Here is a 22,655-nt window from a genome sequence, read left to right on the forward strand (position 1 = left end):
GGTGCAATATTTTTATAACAGTCTTACTGAGAAGAATCGTCAGATGGTGGATGTTGCTTGTGGGGACACATTCATGCTCAAGAACGAAGACGAAGCATGGTTGCTTTTCAAAATATTGAGCAATAACTGTATGCACCATGCTTCATCTTTAAGGTTTGAAAGAACCACCTTTGATTCAAGTGGTCCTAAAAAGGGAGGTATTCTTAAAGTTGGGTCCAACCAAAAGTTGCAAATCAAGGTGGACCAGTTGGCCAAAAAAGTGGACCAACTCTTAGTCGACCCAACTACTGTGAGTCAAGTGTGTGAGCGTTGTGCTAGCTCTGCACACTATATAACAAACTGTCTAACGGCACCTCACTATCCTGAGCTTGTCCTGGAGCAAGTGAATGTTGCCTAAGGTTTCGCCAGACCAGTGCATGATCCATATGCACCTACTTATAATTTGGGTTGGCGAACTCACCCCAATTTTGGGTAGAGAAATCCATAAAATACCCCAACTTCAAACCATAATCAAGGGAGACCTAGTGGGTTTGCCAATTTTCAAAGACCAGTGCCTCAGAACTCCCCTCTATTAAGGAAGAATCCCCAGCAAGAGACTTCAATGTGTCAGTTTTTTTAGGAGAAGCTTTTGTAGACATTCACTGATATAAAGGCCAACCTCAATTCTCATACCCAATCAACCTCAAAACTTGAGGTACATATGGGGCAATTGGCGGAGGCCTTAAGCAGAAGGAGTGAGGGGGCATTGCCTAGCCAACCTCTGGTCAACCCTAGAGGCAAGGAACTGGCCGAGCCTGGCTTACATTTCATAAAGTCTCATCATGAGGAAGTCAAGGCAGTCTTAACCTTATATTCTGGTAAAGAGCACAAGAAGGATGTTACTCAGAGAACGGATGCTCGTACATCCACACCCTCTCTGTCACCACCGAAAAACCATTTAGAGGAAAAGGGAGAAAATTTACAAGAAGAACCTTCTACTTCCTATGGTCCCCTTGTCCCCTTTTCTTAAGCCCTTGAAAGTTCTAGAGCTTTCGGCAAATAAGGGATAAAGATGCAAGAAATGCTTGAATTATTCAAGCAAGTCTACATTAACTTTCCCCTGTCAAATGCCATCAAGCAAGTGCTTGCATATGCAAAGTTCCTTAAAGAACTTTGTACACAGAAAAGAAAATCAAGATCTCTGCCCAAGAATATCTTCTTGACTAAGCAAATGAGCTCAGTGCTTCACCTAAACTCAAGGATCCTAGGGCACCGATCATCTCTTATATTATAGGAAACATAACCATCGAACGTGCTTTGCTCAATCTTGAGGCCAGTGTAAATATCTTGTCGGGTTTTTTGTATGATACTTTTTGGATTGGGGACATAAAACATACCTCAATCACCTTACAATTGGGCGACAGGTCTACCAACCAAGATCCCTCGTGGGATATTAGAGGATATGATAGTCAAGGTCGAGGATTTTTATTTTCCCATTGATTTTATTGTTTTAGATATGGAAGACACTGATGTTGTCTGCCATGCCCCCATTATTTTGAGCAGACCATTCTTGGTTGCTGCCAATGCTTGTATTAATTGTCGTACTAAGGCAATGGATATATCATTTGGTAATAAGAAGATACGATTAAACATCTTCGATGTTGCTATGAGACTAGCGGATAATGATGAATGTTTCTATGTGGATGGCATTGATCCTCAATGAGAGCAATCCAATCCACCACAGGAGTTGGAGTTTGATGATGAGTATGATGATGTTATGAATGTTGTTCTGAATTATCCTAGCACTTTGTTTCAAGGCTAAATATTTGAACCCTTCCTGACTTAGCTGAAGCCTCTGCCAAACTCTCCATTCATAGCCCACCAATGCTTGAGCTAAAGCCTCTACCGACTTTTCTTAAGTATGCATTTCTAGGCAAAGACCAAACTTTACCAGTTATAATTGCCACAGACCTTACTGATGAACAAGAAAATCAACTTATTGAGGTCTTGCGACAATACAAATCGACAATAGGTTGGTCAGTGGTGGACCTCAAAGGGATTGACTTATCATTTTGCATACACTGGATTATTATGGAAGAGGATATCAAACCCTATAGGGAGATGCAAAGGAGGTTAAATCCTAATATGAAGGAGGTAGTCAAGAAGGAGGTGGTCAAGTGGTTGGATGTTGGTATCATTTACCCCATCTCTGACAGCTAATGGGTAAGCCCAACTCAGGTAGTACCTAAGAAGTCTGGGCTCACTGTGGTAAAAAATGAGAAGGGACAAGTGTTCTCACACGCACCACTATGGAGTGACGAGTCTGTATAGACTATAGAAACCTAAACAAGGCAACGATAAATGATCACTTTCCTTTACCGTTCATCGATCAAATTTTGGAGAGACTCACATGGCAAAGCTACTTTTGTTTTCTTGATGAATATTATGGGTATAACCACATAGTTGTTTGCCCTGAGGACAAGGAGAAAACAACATTCACATATCCATATGGCACTTTCGTATTCATGTGTATGCTGTTTGGGCTATGCAATGCCCCGGCTACTTTTCAGAGGTGCTTGATGGTCATCTTCTCTAACATGATGGATGATGTGTTGGAGATCTTTATAGATGACTTTTTTATTTATGGCTCATCATTCGAGAATTGTCTCCATAAGCTTCAAAAAGTTCTTCAAAATGTGTGGAGACTAATCTTGTTCTCAACTGGGAGAAGAGTCATTTCATGGTCCAACAGGGTATAGTTCTGGGACACATTGTGTCCAAAAAGAAGATCGAGGTGGACAAGGCAAACATGGAAACCATTGTCAAGTTAACATCTCCTCAGTCTGTCAGGAAGATTTAGTCCTTCTTAAGAAATGTTGGCTTTTACCGATGGTTCATAAAAGATTTCAGTCAAATATCTAGATTGTTGTGTAATTTACTAGCAAAGGATCAACCTTTTCATTTTAATGATGAATGCATTAAGGCTTTCCACACTATCAAGGAACCCTTAATTAGTGCCCTAATCTTGAGGTATTCGGACTAGACGCGACTTTTTGAGATCATGTGTGACACATTAGACTATACGATGAATGTTATTCTAGGGCAAAGGGATGATAAAAAGCCCTATGTGATATACTACGCAAGCAAAATCCTTTCTGATGCATAATTGAATTACACTACAACAGAAAAGGAAATGCTCACAGTAGTCTTTGTCCTGGAGAAGTTCAGATCATATCTACTTGGGTCGAAGGTGGTTGTCTATTCGGATCATGCTGAAATCAGATATTTGTTGGGCAAGAAAGACACCAAACCCAGACTCATCCAGTGGGTTTTGCTACAACAAGAGTTTGATCTCGAAATTCAAGATAAGAGTGGAAAATCTAATGTAGTAGCCAATCATTTGTAAGACTGGTTGTAGAGACATCTAATAACCAACTTCAGATAAATGAGTCTTTCCCAGACAAGCAAATTATGACAGTTCGACATCTACCATGGTTCGCTAATATTGTTAACTATCTGGTAACCAGAAAACTTTCTGAGCATTGGAATAAGATCGAAAGGGACAAATTTCATGCTCAGGTAAAGTATTATTTTTGGGAAGACCCAGAATTGTTCTGATATTGTGTGAATCAAATGATCAGAAGGTGTATCTCCGAGGATGAAATAGAAAGTATCCTCAAGTTTTGCCATACTCTAGCATGTGGAGGCCATTTCTCGAGTAAAAAGACTATAGCCAAAGTCTTGCAGCCTGGATTCTTCTTGCCAACATTTCACAGAGATGCTCACAAATTTTGAAGACGTTGCATCTGATGCCAACAAATGGGGAACATGTCTCAGCAGAACATGATGCCCCATACCACCATTCTTGTGGTTGAGATACCTGATGTTTGAGGGATCGATTTCATGGGTCCTTTTCTACCTTCATTTGGCTATATATATATATATATATATATTAATAGCCCTTGATTATGTCTCCAAGTGGGTTGAGGCAGTGCCTATGCGCATAAACAACCATAAAGTGGTGCTTAAGTTCATTAAGCATAACATCTTTAGTCAATTTGGTGTCTCTTTGGCATTGATAAGTGATAGGGGAAAGCATTTAAAAAATGTACGAGTAGCTTCTCTTTTGAGAAAATATTCCATAATACATAAGATTGCAACCCCCTATTGCCCTCAAACCAATGGACAGGTTGAAATGTCCAACAGGGAGCTTAGACGCATATTGGAAAAAATTGTTAGGCCGGATCACAAGGATTGGTCTCAACGCCTTGATGATGCCTTTTGGGCCTACAAAACTGCATTTAAGACTCCTATTGACTTTGGGAATGCATGTCACTTGTCTATTGAATTGGAGCATAGGGCCTATTGGGCAATCAAAAGCTTAAATTTTGATTTAGTCCATGCTAGCAAGGAACGACGTTTGCAACTTAGTGAGCTCGAAGAATTACAAAATGATGCATATGACAGTGCTCAAACCTATAAGGCCTAAACCAAAGCTTTTCATGACAAACACATTTTGAAAATGGGTAGAAAGTTTGGTTGTTCAATTCACGTTCGCAACTCTTCCTTGGAAAACTGCACCCTAGATGGAGTGGCCCCTTCATTGTGCATGAAGTATTTCACTCATGGGGTCGTGAGTCTAAAAGACCCAAAAATAGGAAGCATTTTTATGATTAACGGGCAAAAGTTAAAGTCGTATATCTTTGATCTCCCGACTGAGCATGACCATGAGTATATTGATCTCATGGACGATGAAAGATGAATATAGATCCGTCTGGCTAAAGACACAATACTTTGCGCTTTTTAGGAGCCAACCCATATGGTTTTTGAGAAATTTAGAAAATTGTTGTTGTAAAATAAGGACATGATGCTTTCCTCATAGGACTAACCTATGTTTTTGAATTGTTCATGAATTTACAGTTACACATGGTGCATAGCAAGACAAAATACAGGTGATATCTCTCCTATTTTATTATCTTCAGTTTATGCATCGTTGTATATTTCATAACATGACATATCATTGGGCATCCATAGCATATCACTGAGGGCAATGGAATGTAGGCATGGGGGAAGGTGCATTTTCGAAAATAATATGCTTGTTTATGCATGTCTTACTTAAATAAAATGTATAGGTAAGAAACACGTATGTAAATTAGATTTAATTTATGTTACGGGCTTAAGCATGTTAGATAGTATGTTTATCTCTTATATGATACTTTTGGATGAATTCAGTCAAGATATTATATGTAGGCATACATGTATGAGACTGCATGCATGACAATGTTAAAGTAGGGATAAATGTCTCAAAAAGGCATTGAAATGAGATATACGGAGCACCATAAAAAAATGTGCTTAGTCAGTAAGCTCTAGTGATCCAAATGATGAAAGTAGCTCGATCGTTACACCCTATAAGGTGTGATGGTTCATGCAAAAAACAAAAATAAGGAGAAACTAGAACTTCATGTCTAGTTAGTATTTGTGACCTACATGATTTGAGTAAGTCTGAGGGGTGTTTAGCACTTGGTACCCTAAGGTCGCCGGATCTGGGAGCCACTGGCCCAAAACTTGCTATATGGACCATGTAGACGGCATAAGAAACACTCACATTGCACAAGGCATGAAAGAAAATACAAAAAACACAAGTAATAAATTTTGAGGTGTGATCAGTTGACATGGAAGTACATAATCATGAGATCATATTTGGAATTACTTAGGCATTTGAATGCACTGTAGTTTTCATTACCATATGATACCCATAGATCTTAGCGAAAGGAATTTGAGAGTGTTGTAGAGGAGACTAAATGTCACAACTAACATGTTCTGATGATACATAACTTAATGTCTAAGAAAAATACATGTCATATTGCCTACATATTTTGAGGAAGCATAAATATATGACATAAATGTTTGTGGGGATCATCACTGGAACCCCTCATGAGACCTTACTCATCCATAAAGGTAACCTGGGGGTTTAAATGGCTTGTTGCATATGCTAAATGCAACTATGATTCCTATGAAAGTGAGTTAGGATAGTTAGCATGTAAAATATTTATATATTTGTTTTGTTTCTCTTTTGCAAAGCATAAGCACGAGGTCTAGACAATACATTGCTCGAGGATGAGCAAAGTTCTAGGCATTGGGGCATTTGATGGAGCATGATAAGAGCTACATCTTCATATTCAAATGCATGCATTTTTACAATTTTTTGATATAATTGTCCATGCTTAGTACTAGAAATAGCACAACAGAGAATTGAGGTCAAAATTTTACTTTTTGGTTTTTGAGCATAATTTGGGATTTGGATCTTAACAGGAGATCCAATTGGTCTAACCCATCACCCATACCCAAATTTATCTGTATTGGATCAAAGGTGCAATGTGGATTGGATATGAGATTCATAAAGTCAACACTTTCAGAAAATTCAAATTTTCAAATTTCCTTTTTGCATTTGGCTAATGTGGCAAGTACTACTTGCCAAATTCTTTGAAGCATACACAAGAAAGGAAAGAGAAGGAGGGGAAGGTGGCAAGAATTCTAAAATCTCCTCCTTCCTTCTTCATCTCATACTCAAGAAAGGAAAGAAAGAAGGAAGGGGGCGAGTTTCTCAAAACCACCCCCTATGATTTGAATTGTATTTAAAAAAAAATGAAAGGAAGCAAATTTCTTTTCTTGCTTCCTCTCTCTTTACCCTTCCATGCATGAGATTGATGGGGTAATTGGTGGACCAGATCCACCAAAATCGCCTCTTCTGGAGAAAGCCTCCAAGGAAAGAGCCATTCTTCTATTGCAAAAATTGTTTTTTTCTGTGCAGTTTCCCTCCACCTCTATTCCAGGTTGAGTACCAGCCCTCTTCATTGAACCTCGTGTTTCTTACCCCTTCTTTTCTCTTTCGCAACCCACTTCTACATTCGAGGCAAAGTTAAAGGAGATGGCTGGCCCAAACCCTCCAACGTTGCACGCGGAACCCACCATTGAGGTAAGAATCATCACCTTGTATCCACATTTCATTGTCTGTAATTTTTGACAACCTTACGTAGCCTTAAAAACCTTAAAAAAAAAATTTGACTAGAGAAGGCTGTCCTCGACATTCTGTGATTTTTTAGAGAATAAACACATTCCAGATCATATCAGAATCACCTAAATACAAAATCTAGTTTCTGGATCTGCATCAGGCCTATTCGGTCAAAAACAGCCAGGTTCAGGTAGTTTTCGATCTTCGATTGACATGATTTTTTGATATATTGCAGAAGAAACATTCAACAAGTCTGTGTTAAATTTGGGCATGATTTAATCCATGAGATATTAAGTTACAAAATCTGGAAGTCAAAGGGCATCCCTAACGTCTAGCGTAGTCAAGATGCTCAGGATCTTGGCAACTTCTCCATTCCTTTTCATGAGATGAATCGTGACTTCATGCGCAAGATTCAAAAGAAAGATATTCGAGAGGCTTTGAAGAAAATGAAATCAAGAAGGGCACTTGGCCCAGATAGTATACCTACCTAGGCTTGAAAATGCTTGGGTGATAAAGGTTTACAATGGTTGAAAAATCTTTTTAACAAGATTTGGCGGACAAATAAGATGCCTAATGAGGAGAGGAAGAGTCCTTTGGTGCCTCTATATAAGAATAAGTGTGATATATAAGATTGCACAAACTATCGTCGTATAAAACTCATGAGTCATACTATGAAACTTTGGGAGAGGGTGATTGAGTCTAGGTTGAAGAAGGTTGTTTTGATATCGAAGAATCAATTTGGTTTTATGCCTGGAAGATCAACTATATAAAGCTATCCATCTTCTTAGACAACTTATTGAGAGAAATAGAGAGAGGAACAAAGATTTGCATATGGTTTTGATTGATTTGGAGAAGGCATACGATAGAGTACCTAGGGACGTTCTCTGGTGGACAATGATGAAGAAAGGTATTTCTCTTAAGTACATTAGTATAATTAAAGATATGTATGAGGGAGCAATAACCAATGTTTGTACTTGTGGAGGGGTGACAACCAATTTTCTTATAACGGTTGGGTTACATCAAGGATCTGCTTTAAGCCTTTTCCTATTTGCTATAGTGATGGACGAGCTTACGAGATCAATTCAAGAAAATGTGTCGTGGTGTATGTTGTTTGCTGATGATATTGTTTTGATTGATGAGTCTAGAGCTGGGGTTAATGCTAAGTTAGAATTATGGAGACAGACATTAGAAGCAAGAGGTTTTAAGTTGAGTAAGAGTAAGACAGAATATATGGAATGCCAGTTTAGCAAGCAACAAAGTAGTGATGTGAGTGTAGTGAAGCTTGGTGAGCAAGAAATATCGGTGGATAACTATTTCAAATATTTGGGATCTATCATTCAAAAGTATAGAAAAAATGATGGAGATGTAAATCATAGGATAAAAGTTGGGTGGATGAAATGGAAAAGTGCAACTGGAGTGTTGTGCGATCGTGGAATGCCATTGCGATTGAAGGAAAAGTTTTATAGGACAACAATTAGGGCCGCTTTACTATATGGTACAAAATGTTGGGATGCCAAGAGGCATCATATTCAAAAAATGAGTGTAGCTGAGATATGTATGCTTCAATGGATGTATGGAAATACAATAAAAGATAAGATTCAAAACGAGAAGATACGTAAGAAGGTAGGCATTGCATTGATTGAAAATAATATGAGAGAGAATCATTTACGGTGGTTTGGACATATTCGGCAAAGGCCTAATGATGCCCCAATTAGAAGGATGGAGAAATGGGAAAATATATTAGTTAAAAGAGGTTGGGGTAGGCCTAAGAAGACTTCGATGGAGATGATAGGAAAAGATGTGAATGCTTTGAACCTCACCGACGGCATGACATTGGATAGAAATGATTGGAGGAGAAGGATTCATGTGGAAGACCCAGAATGATTTTCTTTTTTGGGTCATATCACTGACTCCAATTATTTTGGGATGAAGGCGTAATTGTTGTTGTTGTGTTGTTGAAAAGCAATTCTATTAAAATAAAAATTACATAACAAGGATATAACTTTTTTGAAATTACAAAAAAGAGGTTCAAAACTTCTAAAACTATAAAAAAGACATAATTAAAGTTTTAGAAAATAATACTAGTACACTAATTTTAACTTGATCTTAGTACTATCTTTTTTAAGGTTGAAAATGGCAAATCGAGTAATTATAATTGAACTCTCTAAATCGAGAAGCTCAATGACACGAACTTTATGATGTGTCAACACAAGATGGACTACCTACTGATTCACGACAAAACACTATATGTTTTGAATAAAAATAAACCAATCCTCTCAGATAAAGCTAGTGAAGATGATAAAAAGATTCTAGCCAAGTTTATTGAGGATGACTTACTGGTCAAAACTATTCTCCTCACATTCATACAAGATGACCTTAATCGTGTTTTTAGGATTATGAATTTGCAAAAACTATTATGGAAACACTGAAAAAGAAGTGTGATACAACTTCTAAGTCTCGTCTCTAGCTACTTCTAGAGTAGTATAACTCTTGCAAGATGAATGAATCAGATGATGTGGTGGAACATATTAATCACATGCTAATTATGGCCAAAGATCTGGTTATAGCAGGAGATATCATTCACGACCACATGTAGATATCCACTATGTTGTTCAACCTTCCTCTATCGTGGAGAATGATAGCTATCATTATGAGACTGAATCACAAAAAGCTAACTCTAGCCGAACTTCCTCAACAACTTGCCGTAGAGTAGAAGCATATGAATACAGATAAGAAGAGTGAGGCAATGATGATCCAGCCCGCAAGCTCTAGACCTTCAACATCTTGAGGAATATGTAAAAGTCAGATGAGACAATATTTTTTCATTTAATTAATGTGTAATGCAATTAATTTGTGCATGGTTTTTTAAAATGGGTGGTAGGTGAAACGACATTTCCTTTATATATGAATGACACGTCACATAAGTTTAAGAGTGTCACTTAGCTTTGCATTGTGATTAAGGAACAGACAAACCGGCGATTCCTTTAGAACGATGTGTTTGTGAAACGAACATATAACCTGCTTCATCGTAAAGGGGGTATCCATATTGAGGAAGGAGGCATCGATAGCTACATGGCCAACGATGTCGATGAAGAAGATGACGACAGCTAGATGGTTAGCGATGGCAATAAAGGAGATGATCATAGCTACACAACTAGCGATGACGATTCAAGCATATATTTTTTAAACCTCGTAACTAGTTTTTACAATATTTGCCTCTTTTATGGCGTATATTTGATTTGTGTTGTGTATTGTAGAAAGCAATTTCAATGTCGTTTACTGAATATTTTGCTCATGTCAGTGGAACATCCACAAAAAAAGGTGGACGAAAATGCTGCAAAGAGCTCCAACAAAACATCAATTGGCTGTAAGATGAATTTGCAGAAGGGAACACTATCAATAATTTTGTACATGTGAAACCACTATCAATTATATATTTACGTATGTCATAGGTATATATGTTAACAAGTTCGTATTTGTTGCAAACAGAGTATATCTGATTTCGTCATGTATATTAAAAGCAACACAATAAACAATACTTGACGCATCATCACCCCTTATTTCATGGTATATCAGTACTCTTATTTATTTATTTTCTTTTTTGATTTACTCTTATTGCTTCATGTTTTAACTTTACTATTATCACTCTTTCACTCAACAGACTTACGTTTGCCGAAAGCCATACACCATTGGATTTCAAGATGCACTACCATGCTGGGTTAACGATGATCACTGCAGAGACTTTTGGTCAAGTGACGTTGTAAGTGAACAAAACTCGTGTCCAAGGTTTAGGCCTAACATTTCTAACACGATTTGTCTATCGATTTCTAATATATTGTATCATTTTGCAGATATTGATTCTTACACTCTGGCAAATTGCTGAGCATTGGGTCTTATACGTGATGCATTTATAGGAAAAACAACCATGGTGTTACAACTCATTGAACTTTCACATTGGTGTATAATGTGACGTTATGCATTTGGTAAGTTTTTGTCTATAAGTGTATCATATCTTTTACGGTGACCCAAATTTTACTACATTCTGCATTAACCACAAGAGGGATTCCTAAAAGATGTTTTGGGTGTCGACATTGGTGAGTGAAGCTTGCTCTGTGTAGACCATGCTCCTTTACAAAGTAATGGCATCGATTGTGGTGTATTCGTAATAAAGTATATTGAAATAATATACAATGGATGAGAACCTAATTTTGATGTTGTATGCTCTTTATTATTCTCTGTTATTGGAGACTCAATTTATATATTGGTGTCACATTACATTTTTGTTGCAATATGATATACTGGGATTCCGCACCAAACTATGCCGAAAATTGACTGAGTTTCTAAATACGAAAGAGAAAAAGAATCAGTCGGCAAGAGTACTTATAAGGCAACGAACGACGCGACCCCCCCCAGAACTAATATGATATACAAAGATTTCTAACAGATTTTGTAGATTGTGTATACCAAATTTTGTGTACAAATTTTGTAAGATTGTGTATAAATTCTGTAAATCTCTCTGGGTTGAAATAAAATTTCAATTTTACTAAACACACAAATAAGTTGGACTCTTATTTGTCACCTCTATAGATGACTACTCTCTGTACATGTATCTCTACTTACTATTTGAGAAATCGGAAGTCTTTCAGGCCATTAGTGTGGTTTCTAAAAGAAGAAGGCATTATTTCTCATTATACCATGCATATGTTGGCTCTGACATAGACATCATTTTGCAAATAGTATTTGTCTTATCGTGATCTGCTTTTGCAAAGTTTGTCTATGTGAACGAATTGTTGTAATGTTCTCCTTTTATAAATGAAAATCGCAAAAGAGATTAGCGATGTATAAGGTGAACAAAACCTTGTAATGTTCACCCTTCATTAATAAAAATTGTAAAAGCGATTAGAGTTGTGTATTGTTCAAAAAGCGTTGTAATGCTCACTCTCTGTAAATGAAAATCGTAAAGCGATTATCGTTGTGTACAGTAAACAAAGGCTTGTAATGTTCGCCCTTCGTAAATAAAAATCCTATAAGCGATTAAACACGTGTACTGTTCAGAAATCGTTGTAATGCTCACCATCCACAAATGAAAATTGTAAAGCGATTGCCATTGTGTACAGTGAATAAAGCCTTGTAATATTCACCCTTCGTAAATGAAAACCCTATAAGCAATTAGCGTTGTGTAATACCAAAATTTGTATATAAATTTTGTAATATTGTATACAAATTATGTAAATCTCTCTGGGTTGAATAAAAATTTCAATTTTACTAAATACGCGAATAAGTTGGACTCTTATTTGTCACCTCTATAGATGACTACTCTCTCTACATGTATCTCTACTTACAATTAGAGAAATCTGAAGTATTTAAGGTCATTAGTGTGGTTTCTAAAAGAAGAATGCATTATGCCTCATTATACCATGCATATGTTGGCTTCGACATAGACGTCATTTTGCAAATGGTATTTGTCCTATTGTGATTTGCTTTTTGTAAAGTTTGTCTATGTGAACATTGACCGTGCACTTTTATAACATTTTGTACTCATGCAAAAACTTTCATAAGCGGTTTAGGGTTTAGGTTTTAGGATTTAGTGTTTAGGTTTTAGGATTTAGGGTTTAGATAGTAGGGTTTAGGTTTTTGGGTTTAGGGTTTAGGGTTTAGGTAGTAGGGTTTATGGTTTATGATTTAGTATTTATGGTTTATGGTTTTGGGTTTACGGTTTATAGTGTAGGGTTTAGGGTGTAAGGTTTAGGATTTATGGTTTTGGGTTTTGGGTTTAGATAGTATGGATTTAGTGTTTAGGTAGTAGGGTGTAATGTTTAGGGTTTAGGGTTTCAGGTGTAGGATTTATAATTAGGGTTTAGGGTTTAGTGTATAGGGTTTTAGGTTTTAAGAATCTACCGTGACAACGATATATGTTTGTTTATCTTTGTGAACGATAGCGATATATAATATCGTGATTTGACGAGCTTCATGTTTTAGGTTTTTAGGTTTTTGGTTTAGGTGTTTGGGTTTAATGTTTAGGGTGACGCGTTTTGTCTATGTTAACGATATATCTTATCATAATTTACAACTTCATGCCGATTTAAGTCATAGTTGCAAACCGATTTCGCTACAACGATTTGTCCTATCGTGATTTGTTTTGACGAGCTTTGACTAAGTTAACAATTTTTCTATCGTGATTTACACAATGACATATAAAAGACGAAAAAGAGTTTGAAAAACAAATCCACACAAGATGTGCTATCGTGATTTGACTGATACGTCTTATCATGTTGATTAGTTTTTTAAAAACTAGATGAAATGACATTATTTAATTTAATTAATATGCAATGTAATTTATTTGCTCACGCTTTTTGAAAACTGACATTAATTTTTTTAAAAACTGACGGTCTATGAAACGCTGTTTCCTTTATATATGAATAACGCATCACACAAGTTTTGGTTGGTGTGGCTAAGCTTTGCTTTGTGAACAAAGAACAAACAAATCGATGTTTCCTTTATAAACGATGTGTTCGTGAATCAAACATATAACATGCTTCATCGCAAAGGGAGTATCGATATCAAATAAGGAGATGAGGAAGGAGAAGACAATAACTACACGACCAGTGATGGCGAATCAGGCGTATATTGTCTTAACATCGTGTCGATTTTCTTTAAAATTTGTCTCTTTTATGGTGTTTATGTGATTTGTGTTGTATATTGCATAACAAAATTTCAATATCGTTTTTTGAATATTATGCTATTGTCAGTGGAACTCCAAGATAACGTCAAATGGATGCAAGACGAATATGCAGAAGGGAACACTATTAGTAATTTTGTACGTATGAAACCACTATTAGTTTTATATTTATGTATGCCATAGGTATGTATGTTAACATGTTCAGATTTGTTGCAAACAGACTATATACGATTTCATCAAGTATATTCAAAGCAACGCAACAATCAATACTAGACGCATTGTCAACCCTTATTTCATGGTATATCAATTCTATTTTATATTTATTTTGTTTTTTTATTTACCCCTGTTGCTTCGTGTTTTAACATTACTATTGTCACTGTTTCGCTCAACAAAGTATCATTCGTCCATTGCCATACTCCATTAAATTTCAAGATAGATTACCATACTAGTGTAACGATGATCATTGTAGAGACTTTTGGTCAAGTGAAAAGGTAAGTGAATAAACCTCTTGTATAAGGTTTAGACATAACAGTCCTAACACGATTTGTCCTATCAATTTGCAGATATTTATTCAAATACTCTGGCAAACAGAAGCGCATTGGATCTTATACGTGATGGATTTACATGAAAAACAACTATGACACTACAATTCATAAGAGTTACACAATGGTGTATGTCGTGACATTTTACATTTCATAAGTTTTCATTTATAAGGATATCGTATTTTGTACAATGTCTAAGAATTTACTTTTTTCTGCATTAACCACATGTGAGATTCGTCAAAGATGCTTTGAGTGTTGACATTGGTGAGTGGATCTTTCGCTCAGCACATGATGCTCCTTTGTAATAAAGTATGTTAAAGCAATATACAATGAATGAGAACCTGATTTTCACGATATATGTTGTTTATTACCTTTTATTATTGAGGACTCAATGTATATATTGGTGTCACATTACATTTTTGTTGCAGGTTGATATGCCTGTATGACGCTGACCAATGATCAAATCTGAGAATGTTTTGTAACACAAGGAAGGAACGAGAATGCGACAATGTGTTGTAACACAAGCTAAAAATCAAGGTGAGAAGCTCGACTCGAGATGACGGCAAAGGCTGCAACTCCGCTGACAAAATTTGCATCATCAAAGGGAGCTTCTGTTACAACAGATGGTGCAAAAGTTTAATGCTTAGGGCAAAAAACAGAACGTTTGGACTTTGAAGAGTTAACATTATCTTCGACTTTCTAGATGAAGAACTTTTTTTGTCTTTTTCTCAAACCATTGTTTTTCTTTTTTTTTGAATGAAGGACATTTTTATTATTTTCTTGAACTATCGTTTGGCGAAAATAACAAGAAAAGGTACTTAAGTCTTTGCAATCACATCATACTCCGATGCTAAGTGATGCCGACACACACGGAAATACGAGCCCCCATGTGCTTATATACTTGATGCTCATTGAGACCCCCAAACACCCACTATGGCTAACTGCCAGCTTCGGCGCCGAGAACACACACCACCCTTTCCAGTACCACGATTAGCTTGCCTGGCTTTAGTGCCAGTAGTCCTCGGAACAAAGAACTCCGACCCGTCTCCGGCAAGGGTTGGACCATCAAATGCCCCCCAGCCATTATCCATTATCCATTATCCGTCATCCTCGGCCTCTCAACGCCCCCCAAAATTAATCTGACCACAATAACTGCAAACCACACGTGCAGTACCACTCCCTCCCCGAGAGAAAGAGAGACTTCTGTGTGTGTGCTGCTGCTGCTATATTGTTGCCCATCTTTGATGTACAAAAGCAAATCACCATGCTCTCTCTTAGCAGCAGTAGCAAATCCGAGGAAGCTTCGTATCAGAGGATCTCGGACGTCCTCCAACCATGGCAGAGATCATTCCAGTTCTGGGTAAGAGCGACAGACATCTATGTCGGATACAAGGTAAACACCTCTCTCTCTCTATCCCTGTCTAAAGTTAACGAGGCTTGTTTTAATTCCATATGTTTGTCGATTAGGCGTGCCAGTTTCGGGTGAGGTTCGTGAAGGACAAGAACAAACAAGAGGAGATGTGGGACAGGCAGCACGAACTCGCAGCCGACAAGCTCTATTCCTTATGTTCCGAACTTGGTGGTTTCTTTCTCAAGGTGGGATAAGTCGGCATTTTCTCGGCTACCCATGTCGCGAGATTGGTTTTTCTTCTCATTATTGTTAATATTATTGTTATCGTTGTTGTTTCCAGGTTCCCCCTTTTTCTCTTTTTCCTTTTCTGTGGCGAAAGAGGAGGTTTCATGGGTATTCTATATTGTTCGTGTAGCATGATGAAATCTGACATTTTGTTTTTCTTTTTCGGTTGGGGAATCAGGTGGCTCAGATAATTGGGAAGCCGGATTTAGCCCCGGCTGCTTGGGTAAGGAGGTTGGTGACATTGTGTGACCAAGCTCCTCCGACGCCTTTTGAAGTGGTTCAATCAGTGTTGGAGAAAGAATTGGGAGGGAATTTCGGCCAACTCTTCGAAAGATTCGATCAAACTCCTATTGGTTCTGCTTCGATTGCACAGGTCTTGATTGGTTAGCCTGTTTATCATTTATTTTTTCTTGTGAGAATCGCAATTTCATTCACGTCATCTTCATTGGCAGCGAACAACTTTTCCGTTCATTGAAAAGATGAGCTTTAGTCCAGATTTGTAATGTTCAATTTCGTTTCTCTTTTGCTTTTTTAACAAATAGCAAGTGTGACAGCTCCAGGCAAATATCATGTTCTGATTTTTACCGCTTTGTGATATTTTATTTCATGGCCCCACAATTTTCTATTCTTTTTCATGATTGTGTTAGGAACGAAGCTTCAACCTACCGATGGATTGAAGAAACATGCACTAAAAACAAAAGGAGAAAAACAGCTATACATTAAAACAAGGATTTTAATGGTTGTTCCGCTAGAATTGCCTAAGTCCTCCACCGAGCATTCTTCTCTATTGATTGAGATACACAATACAAAGGATAATACCTCCTTAAATAGGAGGAGTTTACTAGTGTTGCTGGATACAAGGAAACTGCAAGAGTTGTAGTTTGATTCTACAAGGAGTCCAGGGCAAAATTACAAAAATACCCTCCAAAATTTTCTACTAGTGTTGCTGGATACAAGGAAACTGCAAGAGTTGTAGGTTGATTCTACAAGGAGTCTAGGGCAAAATTACAAAAATACCCTAAAAAAAATTTGCCTGGGATTTATATCCAAGTATTAAACATGCTCCACACTCCTCCAACAGATTGTACTATCCACAACAACAACAACAACCACCACCACAACAACAACAACTACGCCTTCATCCCAAAACAATTAGGGTCGGCGATATGAACCAAAAAAGAAAATCATTCCGGGTCTTCCACATGAATCCTTCTCCTCCAATGATTTCTATCCAATGCCATGTCCTCGGTGAGGTTCAAAGCATTCATATCCTTTCCTATCACCTCCATCCATGTCTTCCTAGGCCTACCCCGACCTCTTTTAACTAATATATTTTCCCATTTCTCCATCCTTCTAACTGGAGCATCAATAGGCCTTCGCCGAATATGTCCAAACCACCGTAAACGATTCTCTCTCATCTTATTTTCAATGGGTGCAATGCCTACCTTCTTACGTATCTCCTCGTTCCGAATCTTATCTTTTATTGTGTTTCCACACATCCATCTCAACATTCGCATCTCAGATTGTACTATCCATTTGATGTATTTTTAGCAGGAGAATTCATAATTTGTAATATGTCATATTGTATCTTTCTTTGTGAACATTGATTCTTATTACGTTCTTGAGTTCCAAACAAAATAAAAAAGTTATCGACGTGAATCCTGTGCTTCTTCTTGAAACTTAACTGATTAGTTGTAATAAAAAGAATTAAGGATTAAGAAGATCATAATGCAGGCATATATATTATATGTTCATTAAGCATGGGCTTTATGGTGACTTGGGAAGAATTGTTTATAGCATACAGCAAAGATGATAAACGTGGCACAATCCACTGCTTTTAACCATCCTTTATTCCAGATATGATACCAATGAACATTTTGTCCATGATATAAAGCACCAAAAAAGTTCAGAAGACCTAGCAATAAACATCAATGGTTTTGGAGAAAAGATTTCAATATGTAACACATCACACCTCTTCATGAATTTATTTGATATGTACATGTAGACTTGGACCGTTTTCAGAAAATTTTCATGCAATGGGAAATAAACCCATGGTGGTGATAGATGGATTTGTTTGGCTTTGTTAACAAATGGGTTGTCATGTGTAATGCCTGGTTTGAAGATTGCTGAAATGTGTTGAAGAATCTAATTAGTTATTGTTGAATGTCACTGCCTCAAAATATTTCTCTGTTTGTGAAAATCTTATCCTATCATGAATCATGAAGGTTGAAGATGTAAAAAAATACTATCAAAAAAATTAACTATGGAAATAATTGAACTATGTGAAAAGTCTATAATGAACAATAAATAATATTTGAATAATGATAGCTCTACAAAGATACTATAATCCATAAGCATGATGTGATAAGTTAGCCAGACACACATAGAAGGAAAAAACGAAAAAGGAAAAAAGATTGAATGAAACCACAACATGAAAATAAAACCTCAAGTATGAAGGCATCAAATAGCGATATTCAAGGTTGGTTTGCAAATACCATCAGTATGATGATCCTCTTGGAACACCATTCATGCTTCATATTTTACTTTTTTCTTACACACTTCCCATTTAGTTTATTTTAGTGAGTACTTTAATAGTTGTCCTCTCTCATACATACATACATACATACATACATACATACATACATACATACATACATACATACATACATACATTAGCTGTTGCATATCATTTTATTACCACATTCCTATCATGATGACAGGTACATCGGGCAAGGATGAGAGGAACAAAAATTGATGTTGCTGTCAAGGTAATTAGAAAGGAAATGAAAGTAGTCTTTGATTTTTTTCCTTCAAAATCAAGTTTATGGAAAATTAAGATATTCAATTAGAATTAATGTAGGGTAAGATCTGATGAAGAGTTCATTAAAAAAGATATGTTCCTGAGACAAAAACAATATACAATATTACCAGGATTTCTTTCAAGGTAGAAAAAGAGAAAAAGGAAGAAGGAAAAATATGGTCAACTTTATCCTGTGGTTACCTCACAGTAGAAAAACTAGTTAAAGCTGATGACCTGAATTCCATACCTTGACAGGTGCAACATCCTGGAGTTCAGGAACTAATGATGACAGATATACACAACTTGAGAGCATTTTCTATGTATTTGCAAAATACAGATGTTAAATTTGATCTTGTTTCCGTGACTACTGAAATAGAGAAGCAGGTACAGGATTTCATTGTCCACTTATGCTTTTTAAAATATTTTATTATCTACTGCAGTTGATAAGAAGACTTATTTTACAGTTCGTACACTATGTCATACTTTTATTGCATGACATTGGTACTGCAACTATGACAGATTTTAGATTTTAATGGTGCAGTAAAACTTGTCAGACCAACAACATGCTATGATCTAGTTCATTATGACACCTAGATTAGGGTTAGGAAGAATAAAGCAAGATAGAAGAAAGAAGTGCATCAAGAATTCCATTGCTTGATTAGAGGACCTCTATGACAGTTTTATTTCAGCATTTGGCTATTGATTATCAATCAAATTTCCTTCTTTCTGTAGTCCAGGAAATGCATTAAGAAAAATTCAGGAACAAGGTCTCATCATGATAGGAATCCTTCCATGCATAAACACAACAAGGGAATAGACTTCACCTGCTAGAGTTGAAGCCAACAGTTCTGGTGTTCTTGATTTGAATAAAAAAATTGTTCTTAGCTCTTGTTACTACCTCAAACTAGGTGCTGGTGGTGGTATGACCTGTACTGTTTCATATGATTTGGGACAGTGTCTCTTATGATTACTCAAAGAAGAGTTTCCTCCTCATAGTTTCATCTGTTGGCCTGCTCCTGTTTTGTAGGCATTTCATCTGGGTGAGCCAACGAAGGCAGTGGTGTCTGACTATCCATATGTTGTGAATGTAATGAAGATATACAAAAAGAGGGCCTCTAAGGGCTTATAAGATCATAAACACAAAGTGCACATGTACATACACAAGTCCAACTAAGGGACAATACAAGAGCACAAAAGCACTCCACAAGCACTAAGGGCTTTCGAGACATTAAAGAACTAAAGAGAGGAACACAAAAATATAAAAAATATTCATCTTATTGAGCATGAATGCTTAAGAAAAGTGTTATCTTACAAATAAGAGAAATACACTATATATAGAGCTAAGATGGGCATTTAAGAAAGGCATTCACTGTTTCAACAGTCTTGTAGATCCCCTACACTATACAATAAACACAAAAATAAAATAAAGAACAAAAATAAAATACTGCCCCTAGTGGACAATCACTATTTACATGAAAATAACAAGACCAAAATGCCCCTAAAGAGCATTACCTATTATATAACATACAATATATATATTAATACCCCCCTCAAACTTATGGTGTGATAATTGAAAGTTTGAAACTACAAGTCCTCGAAGGTCTTAATTAAATAAAGTCTTCATTAAATACAAGTCTTCAAAATATCTTCATTAGTAGTCTCCATCTTTATAACGCATCAAAGAATTTTGCAAATACAAGTCTCCGAATGTCTTCATTGGTGATCGTCCTCAAACGCCTTTATCGGCTATCTCCATCTTCATGACATGATGCATCAAAGATATTCATTTCTCAATCCATCACATCTTTAAGAACTTGCAGAAAGAAACATTCAATAATCATTTTTAAACAAGAGAAACATTAGATAATCATCAAGAAAGATAGGAGGAGCATACCTCAAGGATAAATTTTAACATATTTTTCAAGAAAACATAAATTTTGATCATAAGAGAATTTGATCAATAAAGGACATATAAATCATCAAGAAGAGATAAACAATTATGCATAAATAATATCCCAAGAATGTTTAGAAAAACATTTCAAATGAAATAACAAATCATCAACAACATGCATATATAAAATATAACAATTCAAAAAAGTCCTCAAGATAAGAGGAGATAATTAAATTCATGCATATAACAATGTGAACAAGATAATCAATATAAAACACATATATATCCAACATGCAATTAAACAATATTTAATTCACATAATAACGAAAGAGAGCGATCTCACAAGTCACAACACATTAAGATTTATTCACACAACCTAGAATGAGTTTAAGCACAAAGGACCAAACATCAATCTTAAAATATATATATATATATATATATATTATTAATGAAATACACATAAGATACATGAAATTTTATCAATAAGCATTTTTCCATACAAGCAAAAAAAATTTAGAAATTTTATGGGGAGATTTTAAAAAATGCCACATAACAAAAGGAATGATTTTTGTAAATCTCAATAATAGTTCAACCAAACTCTGCCTGTGTATAACTGGTTAGTTATACACTGCCGGTCCCAAGCTCGGATAAAGGAGGAGGGTTGCGGTAGGCCTGTGACAGCCAACATAAAAACTTCGTCATACCCTATGAATATGAACCAATATGAGAATTTCGTTGGGGCGTTCCCTACTGAGCGACGCGCTGTACATATAGGCCCGGAGGCAGTGATAAATGGGCAAGGGTTGCTAGGTCGTCGTCCGGAAGCGACACGTCACACCGACGCCCGGGTGTGGTGTCGAATAGGCAAGGGTTCCCTCACTTTGTTGGACGGGTGGGGGTAAAGAATGGTAGAGTTAGTAGATGTTATGTGTAGGAGAAAGATTGATATTTTATGTCTACAAGAGACCAAATGGGTAGGTGTGAAAGCAAAAGTGATAGAACCTTGGGGATATAAGATTTGGTATACAAGAATAAATAGGAATAGGAATGGAGTAGGGATTGTTATGAGTCATGAGTTTATAGATAATGTAGTTGAGGTCCGTAGGAAGGGTGATAGGATTTTACTTATTAAATTAGTATTAGGTACGGATATTATTAATATTATTAGTGTTTATGCACCTCAAGTAGGTTTAGATGATTCCATTAAGCGTCAATTTTGGGAAGATTTAGATGGAGTAGTACAAGGGATATCTTATGGTGAAAAGCTTTTCATCGACGGTGACCTTAATGGACATGTAGGCATTAGTAGGGATGGATTTGAGAGTATCCATGGAGGATATGATATAGGACAAAGAAACGAAAGTGGAGAAAGGATTTTAGATTTTGATTTGTCCTATGATATGATCTTAGCAAACACTTGGTTTAGGAAGATGGAGTCTCACTTAGTAACATTTAAAAGTGGGGTTAATACGAGTAAGATAGATTTTTTCCTACTTAGAAAGAGAGATAAGGGTTGTTGCATCGATTGTAAGGTTATACAGGGAGAAAGTGTAGCTACACAACATAGAGTCTTAGTTTTAGATCTTAGAATTAGACAATGCCGCAAAAGGGATAGACATAGGATAAATCCTAGAATTAAGCGGTGGGCACTGAAAGGAGCTAAACAAGGAATGTTTGTAGAGCAGGTAGTTAAGGAAGCTGATTGATGTCTCGAGGAGGATTCAAAATCAATGTGGAATAAGATAGCCGGTGGCATGAGAAAGGTGGCTAAGGAGGTATTGGGTGATTCTTAAGGCGGTGCACCACTAGGTAAGGATACATCGTGGTGGAACGAGGATGTCAAATTAGCTATTAAGGTTAAAAGAGAGTGTTATAGAAATCTAAGTAAGAGTCGTGATAATGAGAATTTGGAGAAGTATATGATAGCAAAGAAAGAAGCTAAAAAAGTAGTTCGAAACGCGAGGGATAAGGTATATAAGGAGGTTTATGACAAGTTGGATACCAAAGAGGGCGATAAGGATATTTATAGGCTTGCAAAGATGAGAGATAAGAAATCGAGGGATCTAGGTATGGTTAGATGTATCAAAGATGAAACACAAAGGGTTTTAGTCAAAGA

The 22,655-nt window shown here is 36.5% G+C and overlaps 1 protein-coding gene across 2 annotated transcripts in view; it reads left to right on the forward strand.

The window, feature by feature from the left end:
* Positions 1–15,145: 15,145 nt before the first annotated feature.
* LOC149829732 (uncharacterized) overlaps positions 15,146–22,655 on the forward strand; it is a 141,595-nt gene continuing 134,085 nt past the window's right edge. For both annotated transcript variants that reach the window (XM_090016072.1, XM_090016073.1), the window contains exons 1-5: positions 15,146–15,605; positions 15,680–15,808; positions 16,027–16,221; positions 18,569–18,616; positions 18,904–19,032. In XM_090016072.1, the coding sequence (XP_089872198.1) occupies positions 15,477–15,605; positions 15,680–15,808; positions 16,027–16,221; positions 18,569–18,616; positions 18,904–19,032 (630 nt within the window). In that variant the 5' untranslated portion in view covers positions 15,146–15,476. The remainder of the gene's footprint in view (positions 15,606–15,679; positions 15,809–16,026; positions 16,222–18,568; positions 18,617–18,903; positions 19,033–22,655) is intronic.

Source organism: Nuphar pumila, chromosome 8 (assembly GCF_984573655.1).
Source record: "Nuphar pumila chromosome 8, dmNupPumi1.hap1.1, whole genome shotgun sequence".
NCBI lineage: Eukaryota > Viridiplantae > Streptophyta > Magnoliopsida > Nymphaeales > Nymphaeaceae > Nuphar > Nuphar pumila.